Source organism: Eutrigla gurnardus (assembly GCF_963514095.1).
Source record: "Eutrigla gurnardus genome assembly, chromosome: 16".
Lineage (NCBI taxonomy): Eukaryota > Metazoa > Chordata > Actinopteri > Perciformes > Triglidae > Eutrigla > Eutrigla gurnardus.
This window is the reverse complement of record NC_139927.1, coordinates 2,542,639-2,557,029: the sequence shown is the minus strand read 5'-3', so window position 1 is coordinate 2,557,029 and position 14,391 is coordinate 2,542,639. Positions and strand designations below refer to the sequence as shown.

Sequence of the window (14,391 nt, the reverse complement as noted above, 5' to 3'; positions counted from 1 at the left end):
AACAACACATTATAATAATATTTTTTTTTGCAGATTCAACACCTAATGTTACAACACCAACATCTCCACCAAACATCGTTACCAGTAGGTATTTAACTGATGGAATAATTCATCTCTGTTCATATTTGTTGAAATACTTTCTGAAATGTACTTTCAATTGAAGGATTTCACTCTTCAATTTAACCAACATGATTATAAAATCATATTTTCAGATTCAACAACGAACACGACAACAGTTACACCTACAACTAATGTAACAAGTGAGTGTTGGAAAATTATTCTTAGAGAATAGAAATAACTAATCCAGACTTAAATTATTTTTATTATTATTGTTAGCAATAACACATTATTATATTATGTTGTTTTTTTTTGCAGATTCAACACCTAATGTTACAACACCAACATCTCCGCCAACCATTGTTACCAGTAGGTATTTAACTGATGGAATAATTCATCCCTGTTGATATTGAAATAATTTCTGTAACATACTGAAGGATTTCACTATTCAATTTAACAAACATGATTATAAAATCATATTTTCAGATTCAACAACGAACACGACAACAGTTACACCTACAACTTATGTAACAAGTGAGTTTTTATAGCAAAGAAATAACTAATCCAGACTTGAATATTTGTATTATTATTGTTAGCAATCAGACATTATTATAATACGTTGTTTTTTTTGCAGATTCAACATCTAATGTTACAACACCAACATCTCCACCAAACATCGTTACCAGTAGGTATTTAACTGATGGAATGATTAATCTCTGTTCATATTTGTTGAAACATTTTCTGAAATATACTTTCCATTGAAGGATTTCACTCTTCAGTTTAACAAACATGATTATAAAATTATATTTTCAGATTCAACAACAAACACAACAGTTACACCTACAGCTAATGTAACAAGTGAGTTCTTATAGCAAATAAATAACTAATCCAGACTTGAATATTTGTATTATTATTGTTAGCAATCACACATTATTATAATGTGTTGGTTTTTTTGCAGATTCAACACCTAATGTTACAACACCAACATCTCCACCAACCATCGTTACCAGTAGGTATTTAACTGATGGAATAATTCATCCCTGTTCATATTGAAATAATTTCTGTAACATACTGAAGGATTTCACTATTCAATTTAACAAACATGATTATAAAATCCTATTTTCAGATACAACAACGAACACGACAACAGTTACACCTACAACGAACGTAACAAGTGAGTTTTTATAGCAAAGAAATAACTAATCCAGACTTGAATATTTGTATTATTATTGTTAGCAATCACACATTATTATAATACGTTGTTTTTTTTGCAGATTCAACACCTAATGTTACAACACCAACATCTCCACCAACCATTGTTACCAGTAGGTATTTAACTGATGGAATGATTCATCTCTGTTCATATTTGTTGAAACATTTTCTGAAATATACTTTCCATTGAAGGATTTCACTCTTCAGTTTAACAAACATGATTATAAAATTATATTTTCAGATTCAACAACAAACACAACAGTTACACCTACAGCTAATGTAACAAGTGAGTTCTTATAGCAAAGAAATAACTAATCCAGACTTGAATATTTGTATTATTATTGTTAGCAATCAGACATTATTATAATACGTTGTTTTTTTTGCAGATTCAACACCTAATGTTACAACACCAACATCTCCACCAACCATCGTTACCAGTAGGTATTTAACTGATGGAATAATTCATCCCTGTTCATAGTTGTTGAAATAATTTCTGAAACATACTGAAGGATTTCACTATTCAGTTTAACAAACATGATTATAAAATCATATTTTCAGATTCAACAACGAACACGACAGTTACACCTACAGCTAATGTAACAAGTGAGTTGTTATAGCAAAGAAATAACTAATCCAGACTTGAATCTTTATTTTGTCTGCAACAACACATTATAATAATGTTTTTTTTTGCAGATTCAACACCTAATGTTACAACACCAACATCTCCACCAACCATCGTTACCAGTAGGTATTTAACTGATGGAATAATTCATCCCTGTTCATAGTTGTTGAAATAATTTCTGAAACATACTGAAGGATTTCACTATTCAGTTTAACAAACATGATTATAAAATCATATTTTCAGATTCAACAACGAACACGACAGTTACACCTACAGCTAATGTAACAAGTGAGTTGTTATAGCAAAGAAATAACTAATCCAGACTTGAATCTTTATTTTGTCTGCAACAAAACATTATAATAAAGTTTTTTTTTGCAGATTCAACACCTAATGTTACAACACCAACATCTCCACCAAACATCGTTACCAGTAGGTATTTAACTGATGGAATAATTCATCCCTGTTGATATTGAAATAATTTCTGTAACATACTGAAGAATTTCACTATTCAATTTAACAAACATGATTATAAAATCATATTTTCAGATACAACAACGAACACGACAACAGTTACACCTACAACTAACGTAACAAGTGAGTTTTTATAGCAAAGAAATAACTAATCCAGACTTGAATATTTTTGTTTTATTGTTAGCAATCACACATTATTATATGTTTTTTTTTTTTTTGCAGATTCAACACCTAATGTTACAACACCAACATCTCCACCAACCATTGTTACCAGTAGGTATTTAACTGATGGAATGATTCATCCCTGTTCATATTTGTTGAAATACTTTCTGAAATGTACTTTCAATTGAAGGATTTCACTCTTCAATTTAACCAACATGATTATAAAATCATATTTTCAGATTCAACAACAAACACGACAACAGTTACACCTACAACTAATGTAACAAGTGAGTGTTGGAAAATTATTCTTAGAGAATAGAAACAACTAATCCAGACTTAAATGATTTTTATTATTATTGTTAGCAATAACACATTATTATAATATGTTGGTTTTTTTTTGCAGATTCAACACCTAATGTTACAACACCAACATCTCCACCAACCATTGTTACCAGTAGGTATTTAACTGATGGAATAATTCATCCCTGTTGATATTGAAATAATTTCTGTAACATACGGAAGAATTTCACACTTCAGTTTAACCAACATGATTATAAAATCATATTTTCAGATTCAACAACAAACATGACAACAGTTTCACCTACAACTAATGTAACAAGTGAGTTTTGGAAAATTATTCTTAGAGAATAGAAATAACTAATCCAGACTTAAATGGTTTTTATTATTATTGTTAGCAATAACACATTATTATTATATCTTGTTTTTGCAGATTCAACACCTAATGTTACAACACCAACATCTCCACCAACCATCGTTACCAGTAGGTTTTAAACTGATGGAATAATTCATCCCTGTTCATATTTGTTGAAATACTTTCTAAAATATACTTTCAATTGAAGGATTTCACTCTTAAGTTTAACAAACATGATTATAAAATTATATTTTCAGATTCAACAACATACACAACAGTTACACCTACAACTAATGTAACAAGTGAGTTGTTATAGCAAAGAAATAACTAATCCAGGCTTGAATATTTTTGTTTTATTGTTAGCAATCACACATTATTATAATATGTTTTGTTTTTTTTGCAGATTCAACACCTAATGTTACAACACCAACATCTCCACCAACCATTGTTACCAGTAGGTATTTAACTGATGGAATAATTCATCCCTGTTGATATTGAAATAATTTCTGTAACATACGGAAGGATTTCACACTTCAGTTTAACAAACATGATTATAAAATCATATTTTCAGATTCAACAACAAACACGACGGTTACACCTACAACTAATGTAACAAGTGAGTGTTGGAAAATTATTCTTAGAGAATAGAAACAACTAATCCAGACTTAAATTATTTTTATTATTATTGTTAGCAATAACACATTATTATAATATGTTTGTTTTTTTGCAGATTCAACACCTAATGTTACAACACCAACATCTCCACCAACCATCGTTACCAGTAGGTATTTAACTGATGGAATAATTCATCTCTGTTCATATTTGTTGAAACATTTTCTGAAATATACTTTCCATTGAAGGATTTCACTCTTCAGTTTAACAAACATGATTATAAAATTATATTTTCAGATTCAACAACAAACACAACAGTTACACCTACAGCTAATGTAACAAGTGAGTTCTTATAGCAAAGAAATAACTAATGCAGACTTGAACATTTGTATTATTATTGTTAGCAATCACACATTATTATAATATGTTGGTTTTTTTGCAGATTCAACACCTAATGTTACAACACCAACATCTCCACCAACCATCGTTACCAGTAGGTATTTAACTGATGGAATAATTCATCCCTGTTCATATTGAAATAATTTCTGTAACATACTGAAGGATTTCACTATTCAATTTAACAAACATGATTATAAAATCATATTTTCAGATTCAACAACGAACACAACAACAGTTACACCTACAACGAACGTAACAAGTGAGTTTTTATAGAAAAGAAATAACTAATCCAGACTTGAATATTTTTGTTTTATTGTAAGCAATCACACATTATTATATGTTTTTTTTTTTTTTTGCAGATTCAACACCTAATGTTACAACACCAACATCTCTACCAACCATCGTTACCAGTAGGTTTTTAACTGATGGAATAATTCATCCCTGTTCATATTTGTTGAAATACTTTCTAAAATATACTTTCAATTGAAGGATTTCACTCTTCAGTTTAACAAACATGATTATAAAATTATATTTTCAGATTCAACAACGAACACAACAGTTACACCTACAACTAATGTAACAAGTGAGTTGTTATAGCAAAGAAATAACTAATCCAGGCTTGAATATTTTTGTTTTATTGTTAGCAATCACACATCATTATAATATGTTTTGTTTTTGCAGATTCAACACCTAATGTTACAACACCAACATCTCCACCAACCATTGTTACCAGTAGGTATTCAACTGATGGAATAATTCATCCCTGTTGATATTGAAATAATTTCTGTAACATACGGAAGGATTTCACACTTCAGTTTAACAAACATGATTATAAAATCATATTTTCAGATTCAACAACGAACACGACAACAGTTACACCTACAACTAATGTAACAAGTGAGTGTTGGAAAATTATTCTTAGAGAATAGAAACAACTAATCCAGACTTAAATTATTTTTATTATTATTGTTAGCAATAACACATTATTATATTATGTTGTTTTTTTTTGCAGATTCAACACCTAATGTTACAACACCAACATCTCCACCAACCATCGTTACCAGTAGGTATTTAACTGATGGAATAATTCATCTCTGTTCATATTTGTTGAAACATTTTCTGAAATATACTTTCCATTGAAGGACTTCACTCTTCAGTTTAACAAACATGATTATAAAATTATATTTTCAGATTCAACAACAAACACAACAGTTACACCTACAGCTAATGTAACAAGTGAGTTCTTATAGCAAAGAAATAACTAATCCAGACTTGAATATTTGTATTATTATTGTTAGCAATCACACATTATTATAATATGTTGGTTTTTTTGCAGATTCAACACCTAATGTTACAACACCAACATCTCCACCAACCATTGTTACCAGTAGGTATTTAACTGATGGAATAATTCATCCCTGTTGACATTGAAATAATTTCTGTAACATACTGAAGGATTTCACTATTCAATTTCACAAACATGATTATAAAATTATATTTGCAGATTCAACACCTAATGTAACAACACCAACATCTCCACCAACCATTGTTACCAGTAGGTATTTAACTGATGGAATAATTCATCCCTGTTCATAGTTGTTGAAATAATTTCTGAAACATACTGAAGGATTTCACTATTCAGTTTAAGAAACATGATTATAAAATCATATTTTCAGATTCAACAACAAACACAACAGTTACACCTACAACTAACGTAACAAGTGAGTTCTTATTGCAAAGAAATAACTGATCCAGACTTGAATCTTTATTTTGTCTGCAACAACACATTATAATAATGTTTTTTTTTGCAGATTCAACACCTAATGTTACAACACCAACATCTCCACCAACCATTGTTACCAGTAGGTATTTAACTGATGGAATAATTCATCCCTGTTCATATCTGTTGAAACATTTTCTGAAATATACTTTCAATTTAAGAATTACACTCTTTAGTTTAACAAACATGATGATAAAATTACATTTTCAGATACAACAACAAACACAACAGTTACACCTACAGCTAATGTAACAAGTGAGTTCTTATAGCAAAGAAATAACTAATCCAGACTTGAATATTTGTATTATTATTGTTAGTAACAGTTACAACACCTACAACTATTGTAACAAGTGAGTTGTGGTAAATCATTTTTTCAGACTTTAATCTTATTTCTTGCCTGCAATAACACATTATTATAATATGTTTTGTTCTTTTGCAGATTCAACACCTATTGTTACAACACCACCAAGCATCGTTACCAGTAGGTATTTAAGTGCAGGGGTAACTCATCCCTGGTTGATACTTCTTGAAACATTTTCTGTAACATAATTTTTACTTTAATAAACATGATGATAAAATCATATTTTCAGACACGACAACAGTTACAACACCTACAACTACTGTAACAAGTGAGTGTTGGAAAATGGTTATTATAGTATAGAAATAATAATAATAATCCAGACTTAATAGGTTTTGCTTATCTGCAATAACATCATTATTATTATGTTTTATTTTTTGCAGATTCAACACCTATTGTTACAACACCAACCATCGTTATAGGTAGGTATTTAAAAAATAATGCACCCTGGTTGATACTCTTGAACATTTTCTGTAATATACTTTTTACTTTAATAAACATTTTCAGACACGACAACAGTTACAACACCTACAACTACTGTAACAAGTGAGTGTTGGAAAATGGTGATTATAGTATAGAAATAATACTAATCCAGACTTAATAGGTTTTGCTTATCTGCAATAACATCATTATTATTATGTTTTATTTCTTTGCAGATTCAACACCTATTGTTACAACACCAACCATCGTTACAGGTAGGTATTTAAAAAATAATGCACCCTGGTTGATACTCTTGAAACATTTTCTGTAATATACTTTTTACTTTAATAAACATTTTCAGACACGACAACAGTTACAACACCTATAACTACTGTAACAAGTGAGTGTTGGAAAATGGTGATTATAGTATAGAAATAATACTAATCCAGACTTAATAGGTTTTGCTTGTCTGCATTTACACATAATTATTATTATGTTTTATTTTTTTCAGATTCAACACCTATTGTTACAACACCAACCATCGTTACAGGTAGGTATTTAAAAAATAATGAACCCTGGTTGATATTTTTTGAAACATTTTCTGTAATATACTGAAAGATTAAACTCAACAAACATGATTACAAAATAATCTTTTCAGATACAACAGCTACGACAACTACTGATACAAGTGAGTGGCAGAAAATAATTGTTATAGCATAGAAATAATACTAATCCAGACTAGAATCCTTTTGTTTTCTTGTAGCAATAATACATTGTAATAATATATATATATTATTTATATATATTTTTTTTTTCTTTTGCAGCTTCAATGACTGATGTTACAACACCTGCTACAACCATTACACCCACTGCTCCAGGTATTGTTAAAAGTCAGAAATTTTGTCTTAGAATTTTGATCAACCTACATCAGATGTCTTTAAAAACATTGTTTTAGTCATGACATTTGGTGACCAACTCCCAAATTCAAACAATTACAACGCAATGAATTGTGGGTAATACCCTCAGGCAAAGTCTACAGAAATGCAGATTTACAGAAAGTGTTCATAAAGGGATCAAAACAGTGGGACAGCCACTGTCAAATCGACATTGGGATTGGGCCAATAACAAATAACTCAGGGGTTTTGAAAGCGGTGGGGCTGAATTGTAGTAGGGGGCGGAGCAAACTGTCACTGCTGAAGGTTAAAATGCCTCCAACAAGATTCGGGGCAGACAGAACGATGTATGCTCAAGTCACAGCAGCCTTTGGTTTCATGTCGAACGGCATGTTTTCAGCATCAACCTTTGATTGAAGAGGCCTTCAGATTGTACCGACCCAATGTTAAGTCGATCTGACTAAATTTGTAGAAAAATCAAAAGGCATAAGAAGACTCTAAATGGTTTTATAAACCACAGATTTGCAACAGGAAGCATTGTTTACAATCTTCTCCTCAGACTTCTTTTTAAATATCACTTCCAAAGTTAATTCATAGCTTTATTCAACTTTTTTGTCTGTTTTAAAGAACCATTATTGGATGTGGAAATGTCGGTCGAGTTAGACCTGACGTACACGGAAGACTTCAATGATCCGTCGACTGCCATATACAGGGATCTTGAGTCGAGGATTACTTTGGTGGTAAGTTGCATTGCTGACAACTGTGTATTTTCAGTTCTCCACATTCCCACATTAATGTTATCAACCACATCTCTCTCACAGCTGGAGGAGGAATATCAAGGGATCGAGGGGTTTATTGGTCTTTCCGTCACTGGATTCAGGTTTTTCTGGTCATTTTGGCGTTGATGATAGTTTTGTAGGCAGGAATCTGTGAACATTTCTTACACCACCACTTTGTGTTTGCTTCTTCCAGAGAAGGAAGTGTAATTGCAGATTTTGTTGTTGAGACGACACAAACTAATCCGGTTGAAGTGGCTGAAGCAAATCAAAACCTTCCTACAGCGATACAAGAGTCTATTGCTCCCGTCCTTAGCTCAGTTACTACATTATTCAACAGTGAGTTCAAATGAGCCAATAAACAAATACTTTTCTGTTTAACTTGAATTGCAAACTGATCTCTTTATTTTCTCTAAAGGTCGAACTACCATGGACTTCACAAGCCCTGTTTATACAGGTCAGACCATGAAGCTGACTTGTATGGCTCCTGACTACCTCAACATGAGAGAATTATCTGCATCCAAGTGGAAATATAATGGAAGGGAAATTAAAGAAATGGAAATCGGTGGAAGGATTGAAATAACAAATGATATTGGAAAGTCTACGCTTACGATTGACCGTGTTCTCCTTCTTGATGCTGGTAAGTCAAAGCCAGCTGATACAGTTAACAAACAACAAATCCATGCTCAATGAATCACTACCGCAATCTGAATAATGTGGTAGTTGTGTCCAGGTGGTCTCTACATGTCATGATAGTGGGAAGATCACATTAGTGTTGCGCGGTCTACCGATACTAGAAATGTATCGCAATACCCTGCCGTTAAAAACGGTACAATACCCCATTTTAATAGTACCAATATTTTTGCATCGATGTGTGACAGTGGGCCAGTGTGTGCCCATATTCAACAGTCCTGTCTCTTGTAACTTCCAACACATGAGCGCTAGTTCACGTTAACAACAATAAGCTGACTGAACACAGCTAGCGCTGCTGCTGGAGGACCTCGAGTAGCACAACAAACTTGGGAAAGCATATTAAAGACCTACACCCCGGGTTTTATCGGGTGTTTCAATCACATTGAAGTTTTAAATGATCAGCTCTTTTGAGTTATCATAACGTTAGCGGCTAACGGCTAAATACAGTAACGGAATGACACAGCTAGGCAGTTAACGTCTTCAGTCCTGCCCGTCTAACGTTAACAGAGAATTTGGATAATACAATAACGTGTCTGAAAAGTAAACCAGTAGCGAGACAGAACCAGTAGCAGCCTGCTCTACTAACTCTTTTAGACCAGCAACAAAAATATGGTAGGCAGACCTTGACCAACATCAATGTATAAGCTTCAAAATATTTAGTCACAGCTATAGTCAATTGTTGCTCATTATATTGTTTTCTTCATTTCACTGTGTATGAATGCGATCATTAACTCGTTCTTCTCTTCCTCAACAGGACTTTATGAATGCACTCTGACGGATGAAGCCATACGTTTTGGACAAAAAGCATATGTATATAATGAAATCAAACAAGCGCCCATAATCCAACTACAGAGACAAATTAATGTTAGATGTGAGGGGACGGCGGGACAGACGCAGCCACTCCAGTGCTGTGTGCAGTCCAACTTTATTGTCAGGTGGTTTAGAGACTCAACACTTTTAACCTCAGGTAACTATGGTGTTGGGAAATTCAATCACAAACTGAATAGCTGGACTCTGCTGTTTGATTTAACGTCACTGTTAAATGTTCACAGCTGCCACCAACGACAGAGTATCCTACTGCATCACATACGATTACCGGCTAGACAGCTGCAGCCAATCACAGCCAATCATCTTTACTTGTAAGGTGGATAATGTAGATAATGTAGATTACCAAGCGAGAACAGAGATGAACATTTTCACAGAAGGTAAGGTTTCTATATACCTTTCTTTACCAATCAATCAGTGTTTTTGTGTAACACCGATTGATTATTACACTCTCAAGCGGCGACGTGCAATGATGCTCAGTACGGGATTGGACGAGTAGGCGACGTATCAAGCATCCGCTGTCCAACCGGTCAAGAGGGGAGCAGGACTGCAGTATGCCAGGAGGGGGGATGGATATTGTTGGAGGACACGTGCATCATAACAACAATCAAGGAAATCTTAATTGATTCACAGGTAGGTAAAAATAAAATGAATAATAAAACTAAAATACTTATATATATATTAAAAGCTACTAGGAGGAACTTTTTTTGTTGATTTTGGCGAGCCAGTGTTTCTGAGCACCAGATTCCCTTAATATAACTGATCATGTCGCATCTACGCTAATACATCTCACACTAACACAATGTATTGTTTGTTTTTTAATGTTTATTCGTTCAGGATTTGGCTTTGGAGGAAGTGCCAGACTTTACAGCAAATCTAAGTAGCGCTGTCAGAAAAGAACGCGCAGATATCGTAAATTCATCTCAAACCATCTCCGCCATCGTCGACATCATAGGAAACGTTGCAGTCATTTCCACAGCTGAAGTCAGTGAATCTGTCATAAAGGTAGGTTAAACGTTCCCTTCATTAGCAAAGAGGTGTTATTGTTTGTTATGTTTACGAATGTGCTTTTTGATGAGGTTTCCCTCTCTCCATCTGCAGAATGTACTTGAAACAGTTGATGTCATCATTGGTGACGATGCAAGAGAGTCCTGGGCACTTCTGAACACAAACACAACCGGTAATGCGAGCTCAGAACTCCTGGGTGCACTGGAGGACCTATCTAATGTATTGGTCGGGGAGTTCGCCTTTGCAACTCAACTCATCTCGATCAATCGCACCATGTTTAACGACTCCTTCATGGCAGATCTGAACAAAACCATCGTCATCACCATTCCAAGCACTGATCTCATTAACGTCTTCATCACCACCATCACCTTCCCCACCCTGGATAACGTCATGCCAGCACGTAACTCCAGCTTCGACCCCAGCCTCTTCAACGCCACCAGCAATGACACCACCGCGGACAACGCCATCAACGCCGCCGTGGTGCTGGTCCAAGTGAATGCGACGATAAACAATGTTCTTCTGAAGTTCGACAAGCTAAACAACTCCCTGTCGCTAAACCCACAGTGCGTCTTCTGGAACTTTTCACTCTTTGACAATGTGGGCGCTTGGGATGACGAGGGGTGTACGTTTGTGTCCGACATAGACAACATGGTAACATGCCGCTGCAACCATCTTACTTCCTTCTCCATGCTGATGGCGACGAACATCCCCGAGGACCTGAGACAAACCTTGGATGTGATCACTTACGTCGGCGTTGGGATATCACTGGCGAGCTTGGTCATATGTCTCATTATTGAAGGGTATGTTTGGAAGGCCGTTACCAGAAACAGCACCGCCTTCATGCGTCACGTGTCCATCATTAACACTGCCCTGTCCCTGTTGATCGCCGACATCTGTTTCATCATTGCTGCCTCTATTGCCGACAACCCCCTTGAAAACCCAGGAGAGGACTACACAGTTCCAGTTGGACCATGCAGCACGGCAACGTTTTTTATGCACCTTTTCTACCTAGCTCTGTTCTTTTGGATGCTTGTGTCGGGCCTGCTGCTCTTCTACCGGACGGTCATGGTCTTCTCCCACATGTCCAAGTCAACCATGTTAGCCATCGGCTTCGTAGTCGGCTACGGATGCCCTCTGATTATTGCAGTTGTAACTGTTGCCGTTACGGCACCACAACAAGGATACATCAGGAAAGACCGTACCTGTTGGCTCAACTGGTTTGACACGATGGCCCTGCTGGCCTTGGTGATACCTGCCTTGACTATAGTAGCCATCAACTTTTTAATCGTAATCGTGGTCTTGTACAAAATGCTGAGAAGAGGAGTTGGAGACGCCGCACAAGCGGACGAAAAGCACACGCTGGTGGTCGTTTTTAGGTGTGTGGTCATCTTGACTCCTCTATTTGGACTGACCTGGGCTCTGGGAGTGGGAACCTTGGTCTCATCAACAAATAGGGGGATCCACATTGCTTTCGCATTCTTCAACTCACTACAGGTATTTACATCCAGTGAAATACAAGGTTATGAGTTAACGCTCATATGCTCAAGGCAGTATTTTTGCTCTTTCCTTGCGATCATGAAGTAATTGCACATGTCATCTGTCTTTCCTCAGGGTTTCTTTATTTTAGTGTTTGGGACACTATTTGATTCAAAGGTATGGTGACTTTAAAGAAATAATTTGACATTTTGGGAAATATAGATAAAATCAATAGCACTCTGACATTAGTGGAGGGTAATACCACAATGTAAAAATACTCCATTATGGTTTGATATCCGTCTTCTCCTGTGAAAGTACATGTGTAAACTCATCCAAATGTACTGATCAGTATCTAAGATCTGGGCTGCTGCAGCTTTTCTCAACCCCTCTCTGAAACACTGTTTGACCTCCTGCCCCTCCCTCCCAAAAAACCCAGCCTTCCCCTGATTGGTCCACATGGACTCAGCTCCACTTTGTGGGCGGGACTAACTAACGGCTGGGCAGATATTATGCTAATGAGTTAGAGTAAAACCTTAAAGAATTCTGAATTCTGCCGATCGGCACCTCTAACACTCACTGAAAACAGGCCATTCAAAAGTGAACCGCTTATTTCCCAAAATGTCAAACTGTTATTTTTAAGTGTTTATCTTGTAAGTAGTTAACTATTATTGATTTTGACATTTATTTTTTGTGCATGTAGATCCGTTCTGTTCTTGCAAGGAAAGCACCGACATCAAGCACAGGCTCCAATCAAACAAATAATCACACAAGAGTAAGTGATTATTTCTATTTTTAACTTTCATAATGTACCTGTAGTGGATTCTACAGGTACATTTAATGCTCGGAACTTGTTCAAATCCTTCTCAATCAAGTCTTTCTAGCAATCACATCATTTTTTATGCCTATATTTTTCTCCACTATAGAGTACGAGTGGTGGCACTTCCTCCAACAGTGCACTAAACTGGATAAATCGCCTGCGTGGAAGAAGATGCAAGTTGTTTCCAGTTTTGCAGTGTTTTCCCTCTGCTGAGATTAACTGTCTTATTAATGGTTTGTTATCCGTCTTGCAGACGTCTACCGTGTGTCAGAAGCAGCAAACTCCAGCAGCACCGCTGCGTCGGAGTCATTCGTCAACATCTGAGTCCACGCATCAAACTTTCTTTTCATTCCTGACAATTCGAAACATAAGCCAGTTGTTCATGACCAAAAACGCAGGATTATGGGATGTTTGCGTCGCAGCGTTACTGTTCCCGGGTCTGTGACGAAAACCCCGAGCAAAGCAAGTGTGATGTGTCCAAAACGTAAAGTTCAGTGACATTTCATTATGAATGAAAACTGTGAAACAGTCGCCTCGTGCTGCTCATTTTGATGTCTGCTGTTTGGTTTGTTGAGATGGAAGAACAAGCAACCAGGGGGGACAACAAGCAACCAGGGGGGAGAACAAGCAACCAGGAGGGAGAACAAGCAACCAGGAGGGACAACAACCAACCAGGGGGGACAACAAGCAACCAGGAGGGAGAACAAGCAACCAGGGGGGGAGAACAAGCATCTTAGAAAACATGTTTTATCACGTGCAAACATCACATTTATTATTATTACGTCTGTTTTATTTTGCATCTAACTCCTTCCACATTTTTCAGCATAGAAACTGGAAACTTAATTAGCAAAGAAATTCATACCCCTTCCCACTTTGTCCAACTGTTCTGACCACTTCATTTCCTGATGCATTTGAACCAGCGATTTTGCATAGCGTCTGCTTTTCAGCAGTTTAATCAGAAATAGCTTTTGTTGTTAATAATGTCTGAACTCTGAATGAATGGCCGAGTATGTCCTGATAAGTTATTATTTTTATTTCCACTAAAGAGAGGATCATGCTGTCTAGTTTGTAGGTTTCTCATGTAACCTTCCTTTTATGTGTGTGCGGAGGAAATACTGAGGATTTAACGCTGAAACCTTTTCACTTCATTTCATGACT

At 35.5% G+C, this 14,391-nt stretch overlaps 1 protein-coding gene across 1 annotated transcript in view; it reads left to right on the top strand.

Moving 5' to 3' along the window:
• LOC311027279 (uncharacterized protein) overlaps positions 1–13,953 on the top strand; it is a 33,611-nt gene extending 19,658 nt beyond the window's left edge. The window contains exons 28-56 of the mRNA XM_084031222.1: positions 1,963–2,013; positions 5,037–5,084; positions 5,524–5,574; positions 5,692–5,742; positions 5,864–5,908; positions 5,999–6,049; positions 6,178–6,222; positions 6,407–6,448; positions 6,558–6,596; positions 6,709–6,747; positions 6,833–6,871; positions 6,982–7,020; positions 7,107–7,145; positions 7,257–7,295; positions 7,404–7,433; positions 7,570–7,623; positions 8,266–8,378; positions 8,460–8,518; positions 8,611–8,753; positions 8,833–9,054; positions 9,862–10,074; positions 10,160–10,312; positions 10,390–10,565; positions 10,770–10,937; positions 11,034–12,434; positions 12,552–12,593; positions 13,117–13,188; positions 13,340–13,406; positions 13,487–13,953. Coding sequence (XP_083887348.1) covers positions 1,963–2,013; positions 5,037–5,084; positions 5,524–5,574; positions 5,692–5,742; positions 5,864–5,908; positions 5,999–6,049; positions 6,178–6,222; positions 6,407–6,448; positions 6,558–6,596; positions 6,709–6,747; positions 6,833–6,871; positions 6,982–7,020; positions 7,107–7,145; positions 7,257–7,295; positions 7,404–7,433; positions 7,570–7,623; positions 8,266–8,378; positions 8,460–8,518; positions 8,611–8,753; positions 8,833–9,054; positions 9,862–10,074; positions 10,160–10,312; positions 10,390–10,565; positions 10,770–10,937; positions 11,034–12,434; positions 12,552–12,593; positions 13,117–13,188; positions 13,340–13,406; positions 13,487–13,557 — 3,602 coding nt within the window. The 3' untranslated portion in view covers positions 13,558–13,953. The remainder of the gene's footprint in view (positions 1–1,962; positions 2,014–5,036; positions 5,085–5,523; positions 5,575–5,691; positions 5,743–5,863; positions 5,909–5,998; positions 6,050–6,177; positions 6,223–6,406; positions 6,449–6,557; positions 6,597–6,708; positions 6,748–6,832; positions 6,872–6,981; positions 7,021–7,106; positions 7,146–7,256; positions 7,296–7,403; positions 7,434–7,569; positions 7,624–8,265; positions 8,379–8,459; positions 8,519–8,610; positions 8,754–8,832; positions 9,055–9,861; positions 10,075–10,159; positions 10,313–10,389; positions 10,566–10,769; positions 10,938–11,033; positions 12,435–12,551; positions 12,594–13,116; positions 13,189–13,339; positions 13,407–13,486) is intronic.
• Positions 13,954–14,391: the final 438 nt, after the last annotated feature.